We start from the raw sequence: 26,708 nt of genomic DNA, 5'->3' as shown, positions 1-26,708 counted from the left end.
AATTTATAAAAGTTGCTATGAGGTAAGAATTTTAATAAAATTTAAGTTATTAGGATTATTTTTTGTCATATGAAACTGGATTATTATAAACTTGCAGCTCTGCCATCGTACATTTTTATTTTCTCTGCATGTAAGGTAACCTAGTCTGTGTCAAGTCTTCAGCTAGCTAGTCCTTTAACTGCGCACAAGATCACGATTTGTTGCTTAGTTTTTACGTGAAAATGTAATAATTAGACTGACAATACACTGCTACTGCTTAGTAAACAAACTTATTTCCGCAATTATAATAGTAGTAGCGGAATGCAGGTCTTATAGTGTAATATTTTATTCCACTTGCATATTAATTCAATTAGTTTGAATTTAATTAATAAATGTATAAAATTAACATGTGTTTTTTCTTAAAATTTTTGCACTTCAGTTAGAAATTTAAATCTTTCACAGTGAGTAGCACTATACCAGCTGTTAAAAATGCATTTGAACTAGATCAATTTACAAAATATAAATATTAGGGGGTCTACGAGACGAAAAAGTTCAGGAACCACTGGTTTAAAGCTTGAAAGCTAATATCAAGAAAAAATCAAATTTATTTTTACGGTAAGAATGATGCTTATTTTTCATAATATCTGCTATCTCCGAGGTTTGTGTACGGCGTGACGTCTTGAGGAGAGAAATCGTAGCTTCAGCTCTATGTCTTGGACTAAGACAGGGGCTGTTGTCCAGGGCCCCACATCAGAGGGGACCCTGGGTTTATTTTAAGTTTCATTCTTTAATGAATTTTCTTTTTTAAAAAAATATCAGTACAATGTAAAATCCGTCAGGTTTATGTTAGTTTCTTCATTAATCTATCTATGAACACAATCTATATTTCGTAAATCCATGGCTTTCTAGGGCGGAATTCAGCTAAATTTTCGTAATTATGGTAGACAAATTTTGCCAATCAAAAGCCTGTATTTTTACATATCACAAAATGCGATAGATATGTTTACAAATTCTTTAGATTATCCACAGGAATATTTCCCAGACAGTCACCAATAACCCATTGTGGAGCTCTAGTGCAGTGTAAAAGGACCTACTTATCTAATTTCATCTCTTAATCCATGAGAGCTACAAGCGAATTTATGAAGCATGTACAAAACTTGTCTGGGCAAGGAATCCAGGATCGTACCAATTGTATATTAATTACCAGTTTCTTGCTTTGATTAAAAAAAATTATTGAAGAAGAGAGAGTGACATGGAGACAATTATTAAAAACTTTACAGAATAATCTTATATTAGCAATGTTTGCGCAAAATTGACACACACTTGATTCAAATTCATGTATAAGAAATTGAAACTTACAAGTCTTTCTATTCATGTTGTGCTTGTGAAAAATTCTCACTTGAGTAAAGTTTAAATTTGCACTTTTTTTTGTTGTTTAATTTGGTGAGCAACCCTATTTATTATGTGTGACAAAGCATTAACATCGGAAGATGATTTTGAATATCCGCTTGTACCAACCTTATGCATGTAGCGAATGTGATTACACATTCACACACAAATCCAGTGAAAATAAAAATAAATACTAGAACCATTCATATTGCAACGTAAACTCATATAGTGTGTGACAGAACATTCACACATAAATAGTTTATATCACCAACGTGTTGTTTGTAATAAAGATAAGCCTTTTACATGTCTGATAAAACATTCACATGGAAAGATTATTAATATCTCTTGAATGCTCATACTGGAGAAAAGCTTTATTCATGTAATATTTGTGATAAAACATTATCAAAGTAGAATTACCTAAATGAATGCTAGAGAGAAGCAGTTTTTATGTAACATGAGTGATAAAACATTCACTAGTAAAAGTAATTTAATTGAACACCATGAAACTCATATAGGTGAGAAGCTGTTCTCATGTAGTGAATGTAATAAAACATTCACACAAAAAATTAATTTAAATAGTCACTCTCTTGTTCATACTGGAAAAAAGCCTCATTCATGCAGTTTATGCAATAAAACATTCATGCAGAAAAGTAATTTAAATAAACACTATCTCGTTCATACCGGTGAGAAGCCATTCTCGTGTAAAATGTGTAATAAAACATTCAAGCACAAAGTTAGTTTGATTGAACACTGTGCTATTCATACTGGTAAAAAACCTTATTCGTGTAATATCTGTGATAAAACATTCAGCTATTATTCTTATTTAAATAAACACTCTGTTGTTCATACTGGGGCAAAACGTTTTTCTTGCAGTGTGTGTGATAAAACATTTGGGCGGAGAAGCACATTAAATCAACACATTCTTATTCACACAGCAGAGAGACCTTTTTCTTGCAATGTGTGTGAAAAAACATTCGCTCATAGAAATTCTTTAAATAAACACAATCTTATTCATACTGGAGAGAAACCTTTTTCTTGCAATTTGTGTGATAAAACATTTGCTCAAAGAAGTTCTTTAAATATGCACATTCTTGTTCATACTGGAGAGAAACCTTTTTCATGCGGTGAGTGTGATAAAACATTCTCACAGAAAAGTTCTTTAAATACACACATTCTTATTCATACTGGAGAGAAGCCTTTTTCTTGCAGTGTGTGCGGTAAAACATTTGCTCAGAGGAGTACTTTCAATTCACACATACTTGTTCATACTGGAGAGAAACCTTTTTCTTGCAGTATGTGTGATAAAAGATTTGCTCATCGAAGTACTTTAAATGCACACATTCTTGTCCATTCTGGAAAAAAACCTTTTTCTTGCAAAGTATGTGATAAAACATATGCAAAAAAGCGGAGTTTAGATAACCACTATGCCATTCATAACACAAAAATATTATAATTTTCTTGTACCAAGAAAGCAATTTAAATTGAAAATCTCTTGATACTGTCTTTTTGGCATATCAATCATTTAAGGCAAAAGGACAAGTATGTCTTTGTAGACATGAGGTTTAACTAGATTACTAGTATTCTGACAAGTTAATCCATTGTCATAATTAGGAATGAGTTTCTTCCCTTCTTTGGCAGAATTCAGCTTCTTTTTTTTTTTTTTCTTCAGTTAATTAGAATTCTGTCTTTTTCAGAGAAAATTCTGCTTTTTTGAATTCTCAAATTTTTTACAACTTTTCCTATCTTTGTGAATGTGGCTTAAAATTACATCCCAATAATTTAAAATCCTGATTCGTAATAACACAATATCAATTGCTCATCTTGATTCACATTTTTGAGATTTAAGACTCTCATCAGAATTCATATTACTACAATTAATTAATGCCACAAGATAGCGAATAATTGGGAAAACTTGAGGCAGGCGAATCACAGGTCTGCTCAATGTCCCAGACCATTATTAGAGATTTCTAGCCAAAAGGTATAGGTTGGAAGATATTCACCGATTGGAGTGGCCTGCAAGGTCATCAAATATGTATGGGACACCCTTGAACGCTCAAATATAACTTTAAGACCAGCTCCAATGTCCATCGATGAGCTGAAGAAGATGACACATGAGGAACTTTTTATTGCAACTTCTCTTTTCCCTCTTAACGCAATTTAAAATTTATGATATAGAAAAAGAGAGTTCAGGGAAACTTAAAGTAAGCCATGACGCTTCAAATACTGAAAAATATTTTTCAAAATGAAAATAAAATATGAGAAGATAGCTCAGGTTCACAGAATGAAAAAATTCTAATTTTTTGTTTACATTTTGATATTTTAATAAAAAATTTTAATTCGAAACTTCATGGCTTACTTGGTTAACCTTAACTCAATTTTTCTATATTATGGAGGAAATATAGAATTTGCAATGATAAGTTTCTCCCGCAGTATGTTATCCTCTGAAGGGTGCCTCATTGCCACAGAGATTGATAAAAACCATAAACAGTATGTAATGCCGAATCAAAATATGTGTAGCTGTTATAGACTATCATACACTTTATTAGAAGTTTTTCTGTGACTGACAAGATGTTAATCAGCTGAAGAGCCAGACAAGAAACCAGTTTCTTTTTTAAGGTACAGGTTGTGCCCTTTTTGTTTTCACATATATTGGTCTTATATGGGATATTTTAGCCAGGAGTGGTTTGGAGTGTTGATAATATAAGTTGGATAATGGAGTTTTTTTTTTACATTTTAAGCTTGAATATAACATGACAATGATTTTTTCAAGTAAAATGTCTGCTAAGATAAAGTAGGTCATAACTTTTTGACAATACAAGAAAATTTTTGTGCACAACGCTTTTTTTTTTGCCATCAAAAAAAATTTTTTTTAAGAAAAAAATATTGTTAATATCATTTTTTACTAAGTCAAAGTAGATGGTATATTTTCAGATATGTTATAAAATTAAAATTACTGGAAGTATCTTCGTATAATATTATTCCATTTAAAAACAAACTTTGGATCTTATTGTATAAGGTGCTTACTTTCTTCAGAAATTTTCTGTTTGCACATCAAATTTTTGCTGGTGTAACTTTCAGGATGTTCCCATTTTTTTTTCCATTCTTAATTCCTAAAGCATCATTTAATTGTGCTAAATTAAATTCATTTTAATAAATCTTAATGTGAAGAATTTATCTTTACTATAAAAATATTATTAAATATATAATTATACATATTCTATTCACATATTCATAATATTTAATTCACCTTGCTGAGTTTTTAGAGGTAGTAAGTTTCAAAAAATTTTGTTTTCAATATTAAGTCCTTTTGTAGACAATGGGTCATGTGATATAACAAAAATTTCAAGGTTATTAAATCAAATTTTCTTTTGATGTTACCGCACATTATGTGTGAACAGAAACCAACAAATCCTAGGCGACAATTTTAACTTAATTCTCATTCATCGCAAATTAGTACAGAACACGATATAAATAATAACTTCGTATTACGGATATCCTGATGCTTTTAATACTGTATTATCACAACAGTAAGAGTTTTGAATCAGGCACTTAGGCAATCACTTTTCGCATTGAACAATTCTAATTCCATTAAATTATACAATCTTTTTTTTTCTTCCTGTCATTGCTGGTGAAATTAGACAACCCTTTAAAATTCTCAATTTTTTTATGACACACAAAAAACAATTTTTAGAGGATTAAGTTTATTTTTCAAAGTGTAAAAATTTTTCATATTTTGAAATAGATTTATTGAAAACGAATTTCTTCCAGTAATGACTTTTAGCGAGAGGAAAGAAACAAAGAACAAGAGATTTTCATCAACACATGATGTAATATACATGTAAAAATTAGTCTCTTTGTAGTGAATGAAATAAAGTAAAAATGTTTGAATTTCCTTTGAATAAAGAGCAATAAAACCCATGGTAAAAGATTTGTGAAATATTGAATTGCTTAACCCCTTAATGATAGGTTAATTTTCAAGAACACTGTCATAAAAGTGCCTGTTTTTTTTATACACGTATTTGATTAGTGCTGACATGTAGTTTAAAATAATCTATCAACAATTACCTTAAAAATATCCTGGTACTGCCATCTGGTGTGTAAAATGAGAAAAGAAATGTGTTAGTTTTATTCTTATTGGCGTGTTACAACTGAACACTCCAGTCCGGGAATATCACGGGAGTGAGAAATAGAGGGCAAAACCTCACCCCCTCATTTTCACAATAGCGAGAAGGAAGGGGTTAATATTTATAATCACAGGTTTGTTTTGCCCTGTTAAGCAGATTTTGCATAGGCACAAACATCAGTATCTCTAACATAGATTAAGATTTTATATCCTCTAATAAAAATAGTAAATAAGTATGTGATCGCAATTCTAATTATTCAAAGTTTTAATTTTTTTCTCTTCGCAATATTATTCAAGAGTCCTAACAATTTTGAATCAAAATCAAGCAAGAAAAAAACTGAAATAAGTGGAAAGTTTTAACTATTGATTTCATCAGGAGTAAATCAACCCCTGATGATGGGCCACAATAGCATAAACGACAAATAATTTCTTCAACAACTGAATATGTAAATTTTTTTTTATTCACAAAACATGATATATATATAATACAAAACACCATCAAACAATATAGAATAACCATATTTTGCAAATGCATGATGATATGCCAAATTCAAAGTCTATAACACTCCACATATTTGGATAAGATATCACACTCGTTGGTTTTAGTCATCTGTCCAACAAATAATTTTACTACAATACATACATTAGAATCCTGCTAATTCAAAATCAAAATATAAAGTCTGATTGGTTTTTGACACATTTCACTTAAATCATGTGATCAAAATATCACTTTTTTTAACATGACATTTAAACTTATTAAGTCATCAAGTTAACACTTTTTGACATATCTAAAGTTTGAAGTAACAAATTACAAATCATATTGGTTAAAGCTTTTTTTTACTCTATATAATGAATGATTCATAATACCAGATTTATGCATGTTATCTTTGAATGCTAGTGATACCATATCATTACATTAATCCAACATATTTGGTTTGAATTAGCAAGGTGCTACTGTAGTATATTATTCTTTTCCATATAGCGTGAATTTATGACTAATCAGTTGAGTAAAAAATAACTTAATGAATATGTATGAAAAATTTACATTATTAGAGTTATAACATAAAGTTTATATTATTTAAATTGATAAACATAGTTTACAAATTAAATCTGATTTTTTTTCCTCATGAATTTTGAAAGTACTTTTAAATTTATTGAGTTATTTGACACACGTATCAAATTATAAATATGCCATTAGTAAATACAAAAATTATATTTTTCAGACTTAAACTAAGACATATAACTATCAAAAACTCAAATCTGCCAATATTTTGTAAGTTTACAAGTAGTTTTTTATACTAATTTCCACAAACTTCTCAATATTTTCAAAAAGAAAAAAATAATAATTTTGCATCTGAAAATAAATGTTTAAAAAAATTGCACCAATTGTAAAAGCATGTCTGATCAAGACTATATTTATAAATTAATAAAACAAAACTGTTTTTGTACATCGTAACAAAGCTTACAATATTAAAAAGGAACTTTTTTTTTAATGTTAATAATGAGATCAAATGTTGTTTGGAGAGGGGAAAAGATAACAAAAATAAATAAATTAGATCAAATAATACAATTAATCAATTCTTAAAACTTGTATGAAGTTTCTGTCCATAGAATTAATTCACAAGTAATTATACTTTTATTTATTTAATTGGCATTTGTTTTTATATTGAAATTTTGCGATTAGAAATACATATTGAAATATAAATTATAATTGTAATTATGTATTAACAACTTTCAAAATTTAATTCCTACTACTCTGCAAAAAAAAAAGAATATATCGTTTAAGAATTAAAAGTTTTGAAATACAAAAAATTAATGGAAGTAAAAGCAAATATACTGGAAAAGTAGATATTTTTGAAGATAATTTAATGTTAAATTAATAAATAAAATGTTAAGTTCAGTTTATGTATTAAATTTTCATAGGACAAAATTTAAAATTAATGATTTAAATAATCTTACCTTGCTTAAGAAACTAAAACTACAAATATTTTAATATATTGATTAAAATAGAAAATTAGGCACTGATACAGAAAAGAAATTCAAAATTAGAGCTTATATTAAGTTTTATTAATAGTACAATGTTAAAAATATATTTAACATAATTCAAAAAGCTAATGGCTTTTACAAATTTTTATCAAAAGGTTTCTTGCTGAAAGTGATATAAAGTATAGAACCTCTTATCCAGGAAAAAATTAGAACAGTTTTGGAACTAGTTTTAGACGGAGAAAAGGACTCCACTCAAAGCTTTCTTTCAATATTCCAAAAAATTTTCAAGCACAAATTTGTCATAAAAACTACTATTTTCTAGAAAAACAACTTTCAAATTGTTTGATTTGAAATTATACTTATAATTAAATGGCACTGCAATACCTTAATTACGTTTTTTTTTTACTTCATATTTTTGCATTTTGTGTCTCGAATAAACAAAGAAAAAAAAATCAGTCTCATTGAATATGTTTGATTGCTATTCTTTAGTGATCCTGACAACAGAAATAATATTGGGCTTCTGAATAATTGGTAACCTCCTGTACATCAAAACACAAAATAATAAATAAGAAAAGTTCAGATTGTAATACCTGTTTTTAAAAACGCATCAAATTTACATATGTCTTCAGTTTATTATACAAAATATAATTGCAACAAAGAGAATCTCTCCTGTATTATAGAATTTTATAAGGAATTAGGAAACACTTTTATGCAATGGAACACACCAATTTTATCAACAAAAAATATTTTAAAAAAAGGTTCTAGGAATAAATGTGAACATAGTTTGTTAGCTTTTTGCTAGAAAGCTTCACATTTGTTCAGAAATTGAATGATATTTAAACAATAGAATTATCATAGCACTCTTACATGCTCAAATTTAACATTGGCATAAATGTAGAAAATAAAAAAATTATGTGTTATGGATCAAGTTAAAATGAAAGATAAACCTAGATTTAACTAATTTAAGTTGGAATTACCAATCCTACAAGGTTAAAGCACTAAGAACATACAATGCTTCCACTTAAACAGAGTTTATTCAATTCTTGGTTGGAGCCCAAAACCAACATCTATATTACAGTGTGGGTAAAAGCCTTCATGAATATATATAATAGTGAATATTTATATCTTATGAGAATAGTAAGCATTATACCAATTTAGAGTTAATTATGAATTATCTTATAGTGAATTATCTCTTTATCGACATATAGAAGAATAACTTAAAGCTTTTACCACCTAAGATTGTAATCATCCTCACTTTAGCTGGTTAAATCTAGTTTTATTTTTCATTCTTTTTTTTTTTTTTTAACTTTTATTTAAAGCATATTCAATCAAAAAAGCATACATGGTAATATGTAGCAACAAAAAGCTTTATAAATTATTGTTTCTATGTAATGCTTTATTGCATAAGAACTCTTAGAGTTATATATTTTTTTTAAAATTACGACAGAGAGTTTATTTGAATTAGTAGATATATGTGAGATGAAATAATGAAAGCACTGAATTTATTCTATTTGAGTTTGTTGGAGATAGCAAAATGCACAAAAACACGAATTATGAGCATTAATATGGTATTTACACATTTTTAATTTTAAAGTTTGACTTGATTGCAGATTATTTTCACACATGAACAAATTCTTGTAAGTAGGTCATAATTTAACACCATGAAGAACATATGCTTATTAATTTATATACATGAAAAGGGAAATAATCATGTAAATACATATATAAAAAACATAATTGAGCTTTTGTTGATAGGCACCTTTCTTAAACATTTTTTTTCTAAATTTATGAACAATTTAAAAATTATCAAAAGTATTAAGTATTAAAAGTAATAAATACACTTTCCTTTTGCATTATATTCTGCAACAAACCAAGAAAAAAGAACTTCTGTACCAGAAAACCCTAAAACAAATTAATCCTTTAAAAGATACTAATAGCAAAATAAATTCTGCTTGGCTTCAATAGTTCCTTCAACTGAAGGTACTTTTACATCAACTGAATAAAAAATATTTGAAATAATAATTTATTTACAAAAACCGGAAAGGATTCATATTCATACTGGCAGTGAAGAAATCACCTAGAGAGGAAACTTCTGAGAACCTTCTGTTACTTGAATTGGAACTTCTGGGCCTTATATTTAATGTCCTTGGACAACTTAAAGAACGTTTACTCTTGCCTTCAACTTTAATTGTTCTGCGACAATTCGGACAAGAAGCTTGCTAAACAATACATACAAGATCAAGATTAAAAACAAAATCAATAAGCATTAATAAAGTAATTTGTTAATTTATATACTAAAATCAATTTATATATATATATACAGGGTATCTGCTACATTTTAGATTTTCAAATTCATGATTTTCCATGACTAATTCCAAGAATTTTTCATGACTTAACGAAGTTCCTATTTTCTCCAACAAAAACGCAACAAATTTAAAAAAGCATTATAATAACATTATTCGAAATAGGCATAACCAAAACTATTATACACTTCATCTTCATATTTATAGATTTTAAACTTAAAAAACAGAGTAAGGAAAGAGTTGAAACAATAAAATAGCTGAAAAAAATACAAAAGCAAAAAAAAAAATTTCTGCAGAATTATATTCTAAAGATACTTTTCTTGTTCATCAGAAAGGAAAGAAATACTCCTGATTTTTCTGTCATTTAGGAATAAAAAAAATTCGCCAATGTTTGTTTCAACTAGAATTTTAAATTGATAAAATTTTTAAAAAAATAATAATAAAAATTCTTATATCACAGAAGAGAGTTTAAAGGATAATTCGCTCTAGTGATTTTGTTAGAAATTCAGAAATTTGGAACAGGATGAAATTGGGAGGAGGGAGATTCCATTTTAAAAATTAGATTTTTCGGAGACCTAAATCCAGGATTTTCCATGATTTTTTTTTAAAAAATAGTAAAAATCATGACATTTCATGACAAATTTTGTTCATTACCAAAATTCATGACTTTCCATGATTTTTCATGACTTTCCAGGGTGCGCGGATACCCTGTATATATAAAACTAAACTTTGTTCTGGAATAAATAGTGTAGAAAAGAAACAATTAAAGATATACAGCTGTTTCTATGCTATACAATGCCTGTCATCTATAAAAAAAAAAATTTAAATTTTTTTTCCTAACAACTTAAATTTTAATAAATGGCTGATTTTATAAACAAACAATTGAATTTCCAAAAAAGAATTTTTTTCCAACTGCCTGTATTAAAATAAATGGACCAGAATCATGCATGCTACTTAGAGTGGCATGGTATGCTTCAATAGTGGTCTGCGAAGACTTATTGAAAAATTAAAAAAAAAAGATTGAAAATTACGTTGTCATCATCAAAATCTTACACAGTTTGACACTGGTACAATGATACTGCAAGACAGCATGGAGCTCGATTATGGGATAAGCCTAATGGCTTGCATGGCCTAACAAAGGTTGATTTAAAAATTAAATATTTAACTATAAGCTTACTACCACAAAGCCAAATCAGTTATGTACAATCTGTTTAACAATCATTTAAAATGAAATGTTTCAACTTATTTATTTCATTTTATACAAAACCTAACAGACAACCTTTAAAAATCACCATTACTTACTAAACTTACATGAAAAATGAGTGCTATTTAATTAATATTCCTACAATCAGTACATAAGTAGTTTTTTTTTCTTTTTAAATTTTAGAATGTTGGAAAAGGTATGCATAATTTTCTTTTTTCAAATAGAGGCCCTTTTTTAAAACAGGTTGGCTGCCCCTGTTCTAAAACATTTCAAAGTTAATTTTTTTACAGTGGTTACTTTTTCATACCCTTGCTTCGTTTCAGTAGCAACAAATTCATCTGTATGTCACATTAGACAACTATAAACTAATACTGACAATATAATTTAAACTTGGCCAAATGATTTTCTAAAATTTGTTAAAGTTTACTTTTCTATTGAAAATGCTATCTAATTACTGGAATACAATTACTTTAAAATGTATTTTAAATATATAAAATAATTAAAAAACAGTTACAAATATGTTGATTTTACANGGGAACAAAAAAGTAAACAATGACCCGCCCCCTCTATAAGTTGACCACTTGTCTAAATTGACCACTGAAACAATGCACCACAAGTGGTCAACTTACGCAAGTTTTACTGTATGTTGATTTTACATTTTAATCTTTCTATTGCACTTTTCAGCATCAAAAATTTATATTCTTGTAGAATATTATTTACAATCTAAATTTTTTGAATCTTTGTATTACAAGTAAAGGGTGACCCACTAAAAAAACATTACCTTCTATAATTTAAATTAAGATAAACTGGGATGAGAATCTTTCTTTTTCCAGTAAATTATTTATGATTTTCACAAGACTTCCGATTTTTGTATAATTTTTATCTGATTTCCGCTATTACATGATCAAAAAGCTTGATATCACAGCAACAAAGCCATAAAATTGCGGCAGCATTTTATTACAGTACGGAAAAAACAAGATATTTTTTTTTCTAGTCTCGCATAATGAAGAAAAAGAAGTGAAAAAAAAATCAAGCAACATTTTTCAAAGCTTGCAAAACTCTTGCATTAAAAAAAATAATACCAAATTTGATATGAAATTGACTAGTGCATGTAACAAAGTGATTATACAAAAGTGACTCAAAATTAGTGGATAGTATTGTATCAAAAAAGAAATCTAAATTTTAAAAACAACGTGGAAATCCGAAGCAATAACTCTTGAAAGCACCATTAACAAAATTGCATAAATACTAAAATCTCAGCAACGGTAATCAGGTGAGTAATGATAGGGATAGTATGGTATAAAGTCTTTTTAAATCATTTAGATTTTAAAAGCTATGTTGAAATTTGCTGTAATAATTGCAAAAAATTATATTGTCAGAAAAAAAAATGGGTAAAATGTTCATTTTATGAGAAAATTAATATAAATTTACTTAACTTAATGTCGTGTGTTATGTTAAGTATTACTAGTATGTTTAAGTCAATTTCACAAATTAAAAAAGCAATAGTAAAATTTTAAATAAAATTTATTTCAAAACAGTTAAAATTTCATAGCTGCTTATAAAATATTAACAATGCTGAAACTAAAGTAAAAATTAGAAAAGAATATTTTAATTAATGATCCCCAAGCCATGGCTCACAGTCAAAATCAGTCACTTCACTTGCCCTAATAGACCAGACACTTAACTAGGAAAAAGTTATAACTAAAATGTCTTGGAAATTATTTAAAACAGTAAGAAAAATCATACATTTTCCCTAAATTGATAGCTATCTTCTTTAAATAGTTATATGCAGGTTTAGTCTTGGCCCTTCACTAATAAAAAATTCAGTGCAATTCAGTTCATTAAGCTAAATAGTTAATTTAAGTTATGTTAGGTTTAAAAAAAAAATAAAAGTGGTATTTCCATAGTTACTTTTTGTAAAAATAAACTATATGTAAAAAAATATGTACAGTTTGCATAAGTATTCAAAATACATATAATTTATATTTCATTAAGTGTTAATTGAATAGCTCATGTAAATTAATATAGTTTAAAAAATTTAAACATTTGTCCATCATTACCATATCCAGATAAATCACTAAACTTAAATCATAGTTTAGTACTTATATTAAAAAAAGGGTGTTTCATCAAAAAAAATTAATACCTAAGATTTTTTCACAAAAAGGTTAGTTTCCATAAAGATACCTGACAACTTCTCTACTCTACTATGCATGTAATAAATTTTAGGGATGTGGATTGAGGGGGGAAATTGCTTGTTAGTGAAACATTAATTCGGATGTATTTTTTGACACTGAATTAAACAAGATCAATCCTCAGACGACAGGACTAATAGCTTAGAAGTGGGTTTTATGAACAAAAAATACAAATTTGTAATTGTACCAATTTACATATCTGATATTGTTATTAAAACAAGTGAGATATTCCTATGTATTATTGTATGCGGAATCAAACGGGACTACTCACTAGTTAAATTAACGAATATTTCATAAGTACCATTGTATATATAAAAAGTACTATTTTTGACATGGATCAGTACACTTTTTACTTTGCTATCTAGGGATAATCTGAACATGTAATACACATTTTCAGAAGAAATATTTTGTATTGAATTGAATGAAACTAAAGTTATAAGAGTTTTCTTCAAAATTAAAGTAATTCAAAAATGGTAATTTTCATACAAAAAAAAACAAAAAAAAACTGTTTTAGACTTTGAAATATTAGCCCTTTTTTTTCATGTTGAGTCTCATTCAATTAAGCATGAAAAATACATAGGAGACAATACCTCACTTGTCTTGGTAACAATATAAAATTTGTGAATAAGTGCAAGCATAAAATTATACTTTTTGTATACAAAAACCTTATAACTTCTTAAATTTTTTTTTTATCCATTCCTATTTTATCTCACTTAATTCAGCATGAAAAATGCACCAAATGATATACTTTACATGTTCAAACAATTCTAATTTAGAATTGTTAAGTGTACACATAAGTACATGTCAAAAAATAGTGCTTTTTATACATAAAAACTCTTGATATTTTTAAAATATGAATTATATTGACTTATGTATAGTCTTTTTTGATTCAATATTGAAAACAAAATAAATAGGAAAAAATGAAATTGAATGTCTCACTTGTTTAAATTAATAATTGTAACAGTAATATTAAATACATAAATAAGTACAAATACAAATTTGTATAAAAAAGATTTATAACTTCTAAACTTTAAGTCAGATCCTCTTGAAATTAGCTCAATTCAATTCAGCATGAAAAAGTATGCTGCAAATAATGCCCCACCTGTCTGTCTAGAAGAAATTCAGTTCTTTCCCAGAAATCACTCCCTTTTTCTTCGAAGAAAGGGGAAGCAAACGAGGAAGGTTGAGGAGTTTTGGAGAATCATATAACATAATAGCTAGGGCCCTATAAATTAAGCGAAGATGCGGAAACCCGCATAATTCACAATTATCCGCATAATCTACAATTTTCCGCGTAATCGCAGCATATCTGTATAATTTTTATTTTTCAGCAAAATGTATTCGTTTACCAGATAAATTTCTCCTTAAGGGTTTTTTTTTCAATTGAAATATATCTTCTTTTTCAATTCCAAGAATCTTTTTGGTCAGGTGGTCAGATCTTTCCAAGAATCTGACAGAGGTGGACAAATTCACAGGAAACTTTAAGAAATTGTTCAAGCATTGTCCTGCAAGAAAGCGCCGCTATTTAAAGTTTTTAACAGATATCTAATAAGAAAGCTAAACTTTGTCCAGCACCAGTAAAGACACGGTGGAATTCATGGTTTAAATCAGTTCAATATCATGCTGAATATTGTAATGTTTACATAGAATTTTTTAGCAGTGAAATGAACCCTTCTCCTGACACTGCTTGTCTCAATCGGTGCAAAGTTTTTGGTGGAAAGCAAGTACGTTTGCAAAGACTTTCAGTTCATTGCAGAACACGCTCAGATATTAATGGATACTCTTCTCTTTTTCAAAACATGTGGCGTATCTATTCACAAAGCTTACAATAAGATTTTTGATCTGAGGTCTAAACTTCAATGTAATTCTCAGGCATCATACTCACGAAAAGATTCATGCAACGTATTTCTTCAAGAAGTGTTTCACAAAATAATTGCAAAGTTGAATACTTACTACTCTCCAGAACTAGACCTATTCAAAAAACGTGGGCCCAAGTTTAGTCAACTTGCATTAAACTTCATGAAAGCTGCTCGAGTTTTCGATCCAGAACAAATGTGGTCAGTCAACTGCAGTCAACTTCAATATTGAAGACGACGATGTATTCAAGAATATTCCAGGAATGAGTTGTCAAGATATAAAACTCGAGTATGCTGCTTACAAAGAATATGTAAAAGAATGTTCAAACCAGGATTTAATTAGATTCTGGAATTCAGAAGTAGTCTCAGAGAGATTTCCAGAACTTACAAAAAAAGCAAGACAAGTGCTCTCAGTGCTTCCTAATTCAGTAGATTATGGAAGAGTTGTATCCTGCTACGGCTAAATTTTTACAAAACAAAGACAGAGTTTGAAAGAAAACGCAGCTTCTGGACTAACTTCTGCATGCATAATTTTTAAAAGACACTGCATCCTTGCCGCATAATTTTTAAAAATTGCCGCATAATTTTTAAAAAACTTCCGCATAATTTATAGGGCCCTAATAATAGCATAACAAAATTTTTTATCAAAAAAAAAAAAAACTTCATTATTTTTTTCTGAAAAAAAAGGGGGCTACTATAATAGTGACTTATTGAAATCCTATACTCACTCTTTCTAGCCATGGAGCAATACATTTCTCATGAAACAGGTGTTCACAGGTAAGTTGTTTTGCTTTCTCTCCTATTTTATAATCATTCATGCAAACTGTACATTGAAGTTCACTACCTGTTATAGAGACAGAAAATTAGACATAATTACCATTAATAAGTAAACATAATTTTTATTGATTTTTAATTCTACATAATTACTATTAAATAGTAAAAATATTTCATTTAAATTTTGTAATAATATTTCATTTTCGATTGCCGCATTTTAACTTCTGATCATTTACCATTTTGCAATAATAAATGTTTTTGCAATATAGTTATAAATTTTGAGTAATATTCACATTAAAATATTATATATAAACTATTTGTCAATTAGATAACTGGCAAAATTAATTTCATGTATGTAATAAAAGCCAAATTAAAATTATTTACAGTAAGTATAACTTACCAACATGGGCTTCAGTTAAAATAACAACAGGCAATGCTTTAATCTGATCTTTCATTAAGGGGGGAGGGCCACTTATATCTACTTCATCTAACAACTAAATAAAAGTTATAAAGATGAAATGAGTTAAGTAGAAAGTTAAATGTACAATTAGATGTTTATTTTTAACAACAATAAAATTATACTTGAGAAGCAAGTGCATCTACTTCTGAATCGGAACTGAAATCATCAAAGAACCTATAAAAAAAAAAAAGCAATATATTTCAAAACTGCTGAATTTGAAGTAAAGAAATAATATAAAGTTTAAAAAATAATATTTTTTTTTTAAATTGCGCTGTTTATTGAACTTATTTATCATTCAAAAACTTACAGGTTTCAAGAATAAACAATACTGGTTTCAAGAATAAACAATCTAACTTCACTGAATTTCACAGATTTTCTTTATATTTTTATCAATAAATTTGAAAAATTCAGTGTTTTCTAAATACATGAACATATAAATAATTATAAAAGGAAAATCGTAAAAGAGTTTCATTAAATGTTTTAAATAAAAATAGGCTTTATTATTTTTCAAATATCACATTCTCTTATTATTTTTTATAATTTAAGTACTAAACTGCTAAAAATGAATAATTAGTAAATTTTAAAAATAATCATGTTACAAGCATATTGTTTTTTAAAATAATAAACTAGTTTCTTCTCAAAACAATTCCTCTAATTTATAAATAAACAAAAATGCATAAGAAAATTTTTGAATAAACAAGGAATTAGAAAGTGGGAAATTGAATATTATAATTGACATCATAAAGAGAAGAAAAAATCAGAGCATACATCATGGTTTGCCATCCTGGAAGTACAGACATCTTAAAGCATAAATTACTTCCTCTTTTACAAGACAATTCAATTTGAAAATTTAAGTCTTAAAGATATTTGTTATAATAACTGCAAAATTTACTTCCTTAAATAAATTCTTTTAGTTTACACAAATAGTGTTTTTTTTTTTTAAATTAAAGCTTTCAATAAAGATGAATTTTATTTATATTACATAATATTTTAATATAATGCATAGCTTTCACAAATATAGATAAAAACTGAGCTTGAAATTGTACAAGAGGAAAAATAGAATATAACTTATTGTCAAGATGATACAAGGATGGTGAAAAGAAAGTTGTTTTAAAAAGAAACAAAAGTTATTTTCTTATCTACACAGCATTGAAGATAACAATTGAAGTAAACAAAAACAAACATTTTTTTTTTTTGAAGGAAAAAAAAAAGAGATTAACTTAGAAGTTCAACACACTTTTACAAGATATTCAAAATATTGCTCCACGGCTACCAATTTGTAAAGGAAAAATGTAACAGTTTTTAAGAAATATAAATTTCATGCAGAATATTAGGTAAAATATCAAACATTTCAATGACATTTTATTTCTAAATAATAATCAAGGTTGGCAAAAATCATAATTTTAAAAACAATTATTGGAAATCAATGGTTAAAATTTTTATATAATTAGAACAAACTAATCATAGAAAAATAAAATTATAATTGTTTTTTATTGAAGTTCAATACTTTCACGAATTTGAAATGACTAAAACTCAATTTATCAGTTAACTAACAAATGAATAAAAATCAATTTAGATCAAGAAACGTACAAAAAATCACTTATTCTAAATTTTTCTGGGCAAAACAAGTCTTTCTTCATTATTTATAAATACAGGCTACATGTTTGAACAAGTTATTTTGTCTTAAATAAACATGAAACTAAATTTGTATTATTATGTTTATTAAACAGCAAATATTTTTAGTTACAGTTATAATTTTAAAAAAAAATTTACAACAGTTTAATCCACATTTACTTTTTTTCAATTTTGAATATTAAATAAATAATTTACATACATTAATTATCCTCTTTATACTTACCTAGATAAAACATTCAATATTGAATAAATCAGACTTTAAAAAAAAAATCGCAACCTAAAGAATCTTTATAAATTATCCTAAAATTAAAAATAACTTTAAAAATTATAATTTTTTTTAAAAAAAAAATAGAGTTAATTAAATTGTAATTTAAATTAGGCCAACTCCGATAGTAATTGATATTGAATTTATTTTAGATAGTTATAGAATATTCTTGATTTTAAAAATCAGAAAGTTCTAGATAAAAAAAGAATTTTACAACTGAAAAATTAAAAAAGAAAATTTTACTACTGAAGCAAGCAATAAACTAAGGAAAAAAATATTTTAATAGTAATTTTTTTCAGACTTTCCAAATGAATTTTTCAAAAATACACAGAAAACAGTAGAGTTTTTGTTTCAACTTTACTAGGAGAAACTAGCAAAGCATGATGAGTAGGCAGCTAAGCAACCATATAAAAAGTACAAATCTTGTAAACATAAAATTTAATAAAACATTCATTATAACTGATCATAAGTTAAAAATTTAAGTAAGCTTCATATTGAGCATACAACAAGCATTAATAAATTATTATAATACATTTATAATAATTATAATACAAAATTATAATTATTAAATACATTTTATACCTCATTCTCAGCAACTGTGCTTCACCTGAAAATAAGTTTAATCATTATTCACTTAATTTTTTAAAAAAAATTTACAATACAGCATTTTGCCTTTTTTTAAATTTTAAATTAAGTAATACTCATTTTTCAATACAGGACATAAAAAAATAAATAAATAAAAACCAGATATATATTTTTTTAGCATGCTTTTTTATCTGAACACATTTTTAAAACTATACAAGTATTTCATTATTAGGATTTTATTCTTTAAAAAAATAATAAATAAAAAATTTAAAACAATCAGAAACAACTTTTAAATTAATAACACAATTAAAAAATCTGTACCTACAGAGAATTACCAAAAATCAAATATCCTAACAAATAACTTTTGATCCAAGTCAACATTTCATTAAGATTTAAATTACTATTATTAGTACAGTTTTCATAAAATACGATTCTGCCAGATTTCTAATCTAATAAATATTTTGTTCAGAACATGAACATTTCCCAAACTAATTTTTAAGTGTTTTTTAAACAATACCACAACATTGACAAAATAAATAGCTTTAAGCCTTACCCCTTAAGCTTTTATTTGCATCGAGTTTAAATTGCATACTTTATGACTATAATATTCAATTATTATCTTTGCAATGAAATTAAGGAAAAACAAAGTTTAAAGAAATCCTGTATAATTTTTAGTAATGCATTATTTTTCAAAAATTCATCAACATAAAACAGTTTTTAGACTAATATTATTTATAAATCAAAGAGATATTTATGTCTTCATTTTCAAATTCATCATCAGACCATTTTATTTAACTCTTGTCATTCAATCATTTTATTTTAGACATTTTTTTTCAGATGTGCTTATTCAAACCAATAATCAAATTAATCAGTTAATCAAAATTATATTTGTAATTTTAACTTAAAAAAAAAATAAAAGATATACTGTGGATATTATTATTGAAAAATAACTTCAATGGTGGTAGAAAAAATCCCAATATTTTTTTCTTACATTTTTTTTTTATTAATTATCATTATAATAATTTTTTAATAATATATTTTGCCAATGATGACAGTATTTTAAAAGTATAATGTTACATTATATGAATTTCTATTAAGATAACAAATTAAATTTTGCTGCTAATTTAATTAATTACACATAATTATGGATACATTATTATAATAATCAATCACTTTCCATTAAAAATTAATGATAGAAAATAAAAGGAGGAAATGTAAGACAAACATTCAATGAAATTGTTAGAAATGCAAACCATTTGATTTTTTTTTCTTTCTTTAATAGGAAAATTGGAATGTGTAAGTAATACAATGTAAGTAATATGTATGTAATACAAAAAACTAACAATAACATCAAATAACAATTAAGGTGTAATTTTAATACAAACTATAAAAAATTTATAAAACTTGCCTTCACTAATATAGTCAGCATTAACAGGCAAAATGGTGCTAAAAAAATTGAAAACAAAATTAGAAATATACAAAAAACAAAAAATTTATCAGTAACTATCACTATATATAACAAGCTCTTTTTCTCCCACTCTTTTTTTTTTTTTTTCAATTTTACCAATGAGAATGATGTTAATTATGAACTAATTAACATCAAGGCTCTAGTTGGGGGTACAAAAACCACACACAATATGGAAATATTTTTCTATTGTATGTTCTTTACTTCTTTATTATTGATAATATATAAAATTAATATAACTGTTATATTTAGCATTGATAAAAAAAATTAAATGATAGAAAAATGGTGAAGTTAGATTGTCACTTTACTTCATCCCTTATACACATCCATAATGCTTGAAACAGGTGCAAATGTTTTTTTGTCTTTTTTCCTTTGGGGTTGTAAAATGGAGATGCACTGGCAGTGCAGTCTTCAAATATTTTACAAGCATAGGAAACAGTCTCGTTAGTTTGATTATTTGTTATTTTCTGTTATGGATATGGCAAACTAAAAGTAGGAGTGGAAGATAAGTGAATACCTGCTCTTCTACAAATTGTTTCAAAAACAAGAATGAAGTGTACTAATTAACGTACTTAATTAAGTGTATTAAAATTATTACTCTGTTAATAATAAATAATAATATTCTATGGGTTTGAAATTATTTGGCTAACAAGAAAGCTGTATTTTGTATAAATAAATTTTGTTGTTGTTACTTATCTCCAGTCAGGTCTGCGAATCCATTGACATGCATGAAATCAATAACTAGTGAAGGGTGAAGTATAGGTCTGTTAAATAAATTTTAACTATGCTTAATGCCTTCAATTATTAATGGGCCAAAGGACAAAATTTGTAATCAGGCCATCCTCAAAAGACAAAAAATTTAATTGACATATTTTGTAAGCAATTCCAAAAAAATTTTTTAGAACACTGTTTTACCTTTGACTCTTAAACAGGGTGCGTAGCCAAATCATTGAATCAAAAATAAGCACTTTTTAAAAACTTTTCAAGCACTTTACAAAAATTTTCAAGAACTCAAAAAATTCATATTGAATCAATGATGTTATTGAAAAACAAAAACTTTTTATGAACAATTTTAGCATTAAAAAAAAAAAAAAAAACTCAAAAAGAAACGGACGTAAATCGAAACAATCAGTACTTTCCCACATCACCGAGTGAATTCAACTTGACTCTGAACAAAAGTACCCTTACCCCCTACATCAAAAAAGTGTAAGAAGTAAAATAAAATAAAAAAGAATAAAATTATAAATAAAAAAGAAAAACATTTAATAAGAATCTGACTCTATCCGAATTGGAGCACTCGGGTTTCAATTTCGAGTGTGCGCGCATGCGCAAGTCATAACGTGGGTACAACATGAAGTCCGTGTGAATGATTACATAGCAAACTCCCCATTTTTCGTGAAATGCAGGGGATCCGCCAGATATCACTGAAGGAAAAAAAAAATTTTCCTGAAAAAAAGCACTTTTAAAAAACGCCAGATGAAAAAAGCACCTTTAAAAGCTTTTAAAAACGAAATCTCACAAAAAGCACCTTTAAGTACTTTTTACAAACGCTACGCACCCTGTTAAAATACAGTCAGACCTGTTTACCTCAATTCTCGCGGGAAAGGCGAAAAATTTGGGATAAAGAGGTTTCGAGTTATACAGATACGTTAAAAAATTTAATTAAATTGGGTATACTATAGCCTACATCACAGATCGTGTTATTCCTACTAAATTTAACTAGTAAACAGCATTTTCTGCGAACCTGATTTCTAGCAACAAGTAAAAGCATCAAACGAAGTGTCTTGTTATAAGTCGCTACTCGCCAGGTTGGAATTGTATTAGTCTAGTTCCTTTGGAAATAATTTATATTGTTGTTTTACCGAAGTTTATGAATTTAGTAAGCATATTTAAAACTCAGTTTATTAATTAAACTAAAAGGTAAATGTTATTCCTAGTAAGTGGAAGTAGTTGTGCTTTTTTCATATTATACCCAATTCAGAAATTCTATTAAAAAGGCTTTAATTTTTTTAGTAGAATAATTCTACCACATACACATTTACATAACATTTTTGTAACATAAATTTAACACTGAAAATAATTTTTCAAAGATTTTTGATGCCTTATCTTCTTTGTTGCAATTATTCTTTTAAGGTTAGAAAGAGCAGCAAATTCCTCGTAGATCACATTTTCCTGGGATACAAGAATAGTTAATATGAGTTCTACAGCTTTTACTACCTTTTTTACACTCACTTTTAGTTCATCAATATAATCTTCAGGTCCTTCTTCATCTGATATCCCTTTGACATTACATAAGATTTCCACATCTGTCAGTTTTCCGCATGTTGCCAGGCAGTAGTCCACTTATAAAAATCATCAAAATTAATGTCAACATTAAATCTGATTTTATTGCATTCCAATCTTGCAAATCTGGCACTGCATTTCCAGCATCAACAGTTTCTTCTTCTTTACTGATGCCTTCAACCTCTTGTTATTCTAGAGGTCACTCCGTCCTACTCATCAACCCGCTACTAATGGCCAGAATCATTATATTCCTTTCTAGTTAAGGAAGCACAGAGATAGTGTTCAAAATTCAAGAAACGATCCCAACCTGTACATCCCCACTTCCTGTGGTTTCACGAAATTCATCTCTGTCTGCAAGTGCTACTTATAAAGAAAGTTATGCAATTTGGGCATTTGTGCTCGACTATTAGAAACTCTAAAAACAGAGATTTAAAGAAAATAATGTTCGACAAAAACATGGAAAATACATTGATTCTCGATAGTAATTGTGGGGAATTTCAGAAATTTTGAAATATAGAGGTTTTTGAGTTAACGCGGTTCGGATAAACAGGTTCAACTGTATTAATTTTCTAATTTTTGAGAATAATTTTAACTAAAAGCTAAATGCTTTCTAGTTTATGTATTTAATTAATATAGACTAAATACAGTGCAACCTCAAAAATCCAGACTGCTGGGGGATCTGGAAGGTCTGGATTTCCGAATTTTAAATACCTTACTTAAATTCATAGAATTATCGAAGTTTCGAATTCGAGAGGCCGATTTTGTGATTAAATGCACACGCATAGACCTCCTACGTCAATTTTAATAACTTAACATAAATATGCACTTTAAATAATAAACATTAAAAATCAAACTTTCGTTATTTTCCCCCGTAATCGATCGTTTAGATAACATAATATTAGCAATTAAAACTAAAAAATATAAGCTTAAAATGCACGCTTAATTTCAACTTATAACTGAAACAGATGCTTCTAGACTAGACTGTACCAGCTGATACTAATCCTTTTTTTGTTGGGGGATGAAAGAACTTCTCCCCACCTATCAAGCTTCAAGGTTAAGAAAGAACCAGTTTTCTTTCTTCACAAGGGAGAAAAACAAGGTGGTAGAAAAATTCCTTCTCCTGCACTCCTTATCTATGGAAGAATATAGAGGGGAATCCCCTCCATATTGAAGAATATAGAGGGGAATCCCCTTTGTATTATTTGTTATCTATACAGAGCTGATAAGGATGACTGGAATTTCCTTATCACTCCCCACCCCTACCTCTTCATCTACTGCTTCATTGTTGGAGTAGAGTTGCGCTTTTACATCAAAATTTTTATTTTAAATGATTAAAAAAAAAAAAAAAAATTATGCCGAACTGGACGCGAGAGTCCGGATTTTAGAGATTTCCAGATTTCGGAGATCCGGATTTTCGAGGTCGTACTGTAGTAACTAATGTAGAATAATTTAATATAGAATACTTCCACTAAAATTGCAGAACATTATAGACACACACACACACACACACATACATANTATGTATATATATATATATATACACACACACACACACGCAGACATACATAGTTATATTTATTATAAAAAAATCTAAAATGAAACTCACTTTAATCTGCTATAATCTCGTTCTTCTTCTGGAGTTGCTAGTCCTGATGCATCTAGTTCAGAATTAGGAGAGCTTTCTTCCTCCCTGTCATCAAAGAACTGGCTCAGCAGTCTTCGGTGAGTTAAAAGATCCTATGAAATATTTTAAGAAATATGATTAATGAACAGACAATAAAGGTACCAAAATTTTAAAAATGCAGCCAATTTCTTTATATTTAAATTGCATCAATGATAATTTAGCACAATTATTTTCAAATAAAATAAATTTAACAGTCTTATAAGTCCTTCTACATTTAGTAAAATTCATTATTAAACACTTTTTTAAAGTTTCAATGGTTCAATAGATTATTTTATTGGTTCAATAGATTATGAGGTATAGAATAATGAACATATATTTATTAATATATATAGAATAATAATATACACACATAAATGATAAAAAAATATATGTACTCAAAAATAATATATAATTAATTTAATTTCGTAAGCTTACTTAATTAACAATCTTTTATTCTTCATTATTTAAATAAAAATAAAACTTTTAACAGTCCATTTTATAGATTCTATTTATTAAAACAACTTAAGTGATTAAACTGTATGTTAATTACGCAAATTTTATAACTAACTATGTTTTTCAATAATAACTGGAATATAATTTTTAACTGTAAACTGAACTGCAATTTCTGAAAAATAGCAACAACAAAAAAAACTTTTATGAGAACAAGATCTGCAGCATAACTAATGAGAAACCTTTTCAGGTATGTCATAAATTAAATTGACAGAAGAATAGTCAAAATTCTGCCAACTTTTAGCATACTTTATTTTGAATATACTTTAACCAAAAATTTAAGCCTGAATATTACATCTTTAATTATATAACTTCCGCCTTAACCATTAAACATACAAAATGAGCAAAACATAAAAGCTCCATAAAAATAAAATTCATATTGTCAACTTACTTCTACAATAGTGTCCTCATCACCAAAATAAGAGTCAAACTCGTAACTTTCAGGAATTCTGGAAAATATAATAAAAAATAAATATTGCATACAATTTACTTCCGCATTATGTACTACAGAATATATTTATAGGGACTTACTCTAATTCCAAAAATTCTTGTGAAACTTCCTCTAAAAATCCAGATGAGCAATCAGGACATATTAATTCAGTCTATTTGCAAAAGATATAAATATTTTTTAAAAATTCACAAAAAAATATGGTTCTTTTTTTTTAAAATTTTTACAAAAAACTTAAATAGGAAATACTCAACAACAAATATAAAGATCAGTGCAATATAATCTACTAAAAATAAAAATTACTCAAAATTTTGAGTAATACAAATTATAAACAAGTTAAATACTTTTCCACTTAATGAGAAAACTTTGATTACAAAATAATAATAAATAAAAAAAATGTAATCAAAAAAATCTTTTATCAATTCTCATCTATCTCTTAAAAAAGTAAAAAATTTATAATTACCTAGTTAAAATTTTTGACCAATTGAAATGAATGTTAGAATTTACTATAGGGGTGCATAACCTTTTTGAGTTAGAATTTACTATAGGGCCACTTACACAGTATTTTGACTAACAAAGGGTCACACACATATTTAGTCATATTGGCCACAAATGTGATAATTTTTATACACATATTAGTGTTCTAAACACTAAATTTTTTATCAAAAAAAAAATAATAATAATAAATAAGTACTATATTTGCAGAAAATTAAATACTTTTAATTATTAGAATTCATTAAAAAATGAAAAAACTAATGCTTAGTCTAAAAAATTTATATCAAAAGAAAAAAAGATTGAATAACTTGGAATTGCGATGAAATTGATTAAAATAATGCAAGCTGAAAAGTGATTACTCAAATTCAAAATTTGTGCAGCATATTAATAATATCAGATTTTTAAAAACCATACTGAATTTCATAGCAATAACCTTTGAAGAGCGATCAAGAAACAAGATAGATTTACAATAGAATGTATGCAAATTGCAAAATGCAAGGTGATGACTCAAATTTGAAATTCAAAATTTTCCACAGATTTTTATTTTTCAAAAAAATTTTTTTTTTGTTTTCAGAAGCTCCAGAAACAGTTGATGGGCGGTTGTGCACCTCTAACTTAAGAAAAATTTTACATAAATTGACAGAGAATTTACATTAAGTTAAATAAGCTGAATAAGAGTTAAAAGAGCTGAAATCAGATTTTTTCATGATCAGATTTAATCTACATGAAAACTATAATTGATACTATATCATTACTTTGATGATAAAGTTAGTATATCATTACCTTAAATTAAAACAATAATTAGACATAATTTAATTAAACTTTAATTAGAACAAAAAAATTGGCACAGCCAAAATGCAATATAATCATTAATAATTTTTTTTTAATGGATGGGTGATCGTGTAAAGCTAAGGGTGGTGCCGTTAGTGGTTAAATTGCTCTCGCAAGACTTCCGGGTTACTGCTTCCGATATATTTTTATGCCGCAGATTGAAAAAATGCACCATCATATTATTGCATCATATCTTTTGCAGTATTTCACATGTACCGAGTTCTTTCTTTCAGCCTTTAAACTTCTATTTCCAATTTTTTTA

The 26,708-nt window shown here is 27.1% G+C and overlaps 2 protein-coding genes across 3 annotated transcripts in view; one reads left to right on the top strand and one right to left on the bottom strand.

The window, feature by feature from the left end:
• The first annotated feature begins 1,030 nt into the window (after positions 1-1,030).
• On the top strand, positions 1,031-4,542 carry LOC107446722 (zinc finger protein 83-like). Its single transcript, XM_016061441.3, has one exon. It carries the CDS (start codon positions 1,790-1,792, stop codon positions 2,819-2,821), a length of 1,032 nt encoding a protein of 343 aa, XP_015916927.2. The 5' UTR covers positions 1,031-1,789; the 3' UTR covers positions 2,822-4,542.
• Positions 4,543-5,930: 1,388 nt separating this feature from the next.
• The window catches only part of LOC107446718 (E3 ubiquitin-protein ligase RNF126), a 23,735-nt gene continuing 2,957 nt past the window's right edge, over positions 5,931-26,708 (bottom strand). The window contains exons 2-10 of one of the 2 annotated variants that reach the window (XM_016061436.4): positions 25,204-25,274; positions 25,064-25,121; positions 24,106-24,236; positions 20,160-20,197; positions 18,749-18,773; positions 16,389-16,440; positions 16,207-16,300; positions 15,761-15,876; positions 5,931-9,696 (exon numbers count right to left, since the gene is read on the bottom strand). In XM_016061436.4, coding sequence (XP_015916922.1) covers positions 9,505-9,696; positions 15,761-15,876; positions 16,207-16,300; positions 16,389-16,440; positions 18,749-18,773; positions 20,160-20,197; positions 24,106-24,236; positions 25,064-25,121; positions 25,204-25,274 — 777 coding nt within the window. In that variant the 3' untranslated portion in view covers positions 5,931-9,504. The remainder of the gene's footprint in view (positions 9,697-15,760; positions 15,877-16,206; positions 16,301-16,388; positions 16,441-18,748; positions 18,774-20,159; positions 20,198-24,105; positions 24,237-25,063; positions 25,122-25,203; positions 25,275-26,708) is intronic. The other variant, XM_043048088.2, reaches the window with a different exon arrangement.

The sequence above is a fragment of the Parasteatoda tepidariorum genome, chromosome 9 (genome assembly GCF_043381705.1).
Source record: "Parasteatoda tepidariorum isolate YZ-2023 chromosome 9, CAS_Ptep_4.0, whole genome shotgun sequence".
In the NCBI taxonomy this organism is placed as follows: domain Eukaryota; kingdom Metazoa; phylum Arthropoda; class Arachnida; order Araneae; family Theridiidae; genus Parasteatoda; species Parasteatoda tepidariorum.
This window is presented reverse-complemented; position numbering and strand designations above follow the sequence as displayed.

Bases quoted from the DNA above. Each gene is read 5' to 3' on its own strand.
- LOC107446722 (XM_016061441.3), top strand. From the start codon at position 1,790: ATGAATGCTAGAGAGAAGCAGTTTTTATGTAACATGAGTGATAAAACA.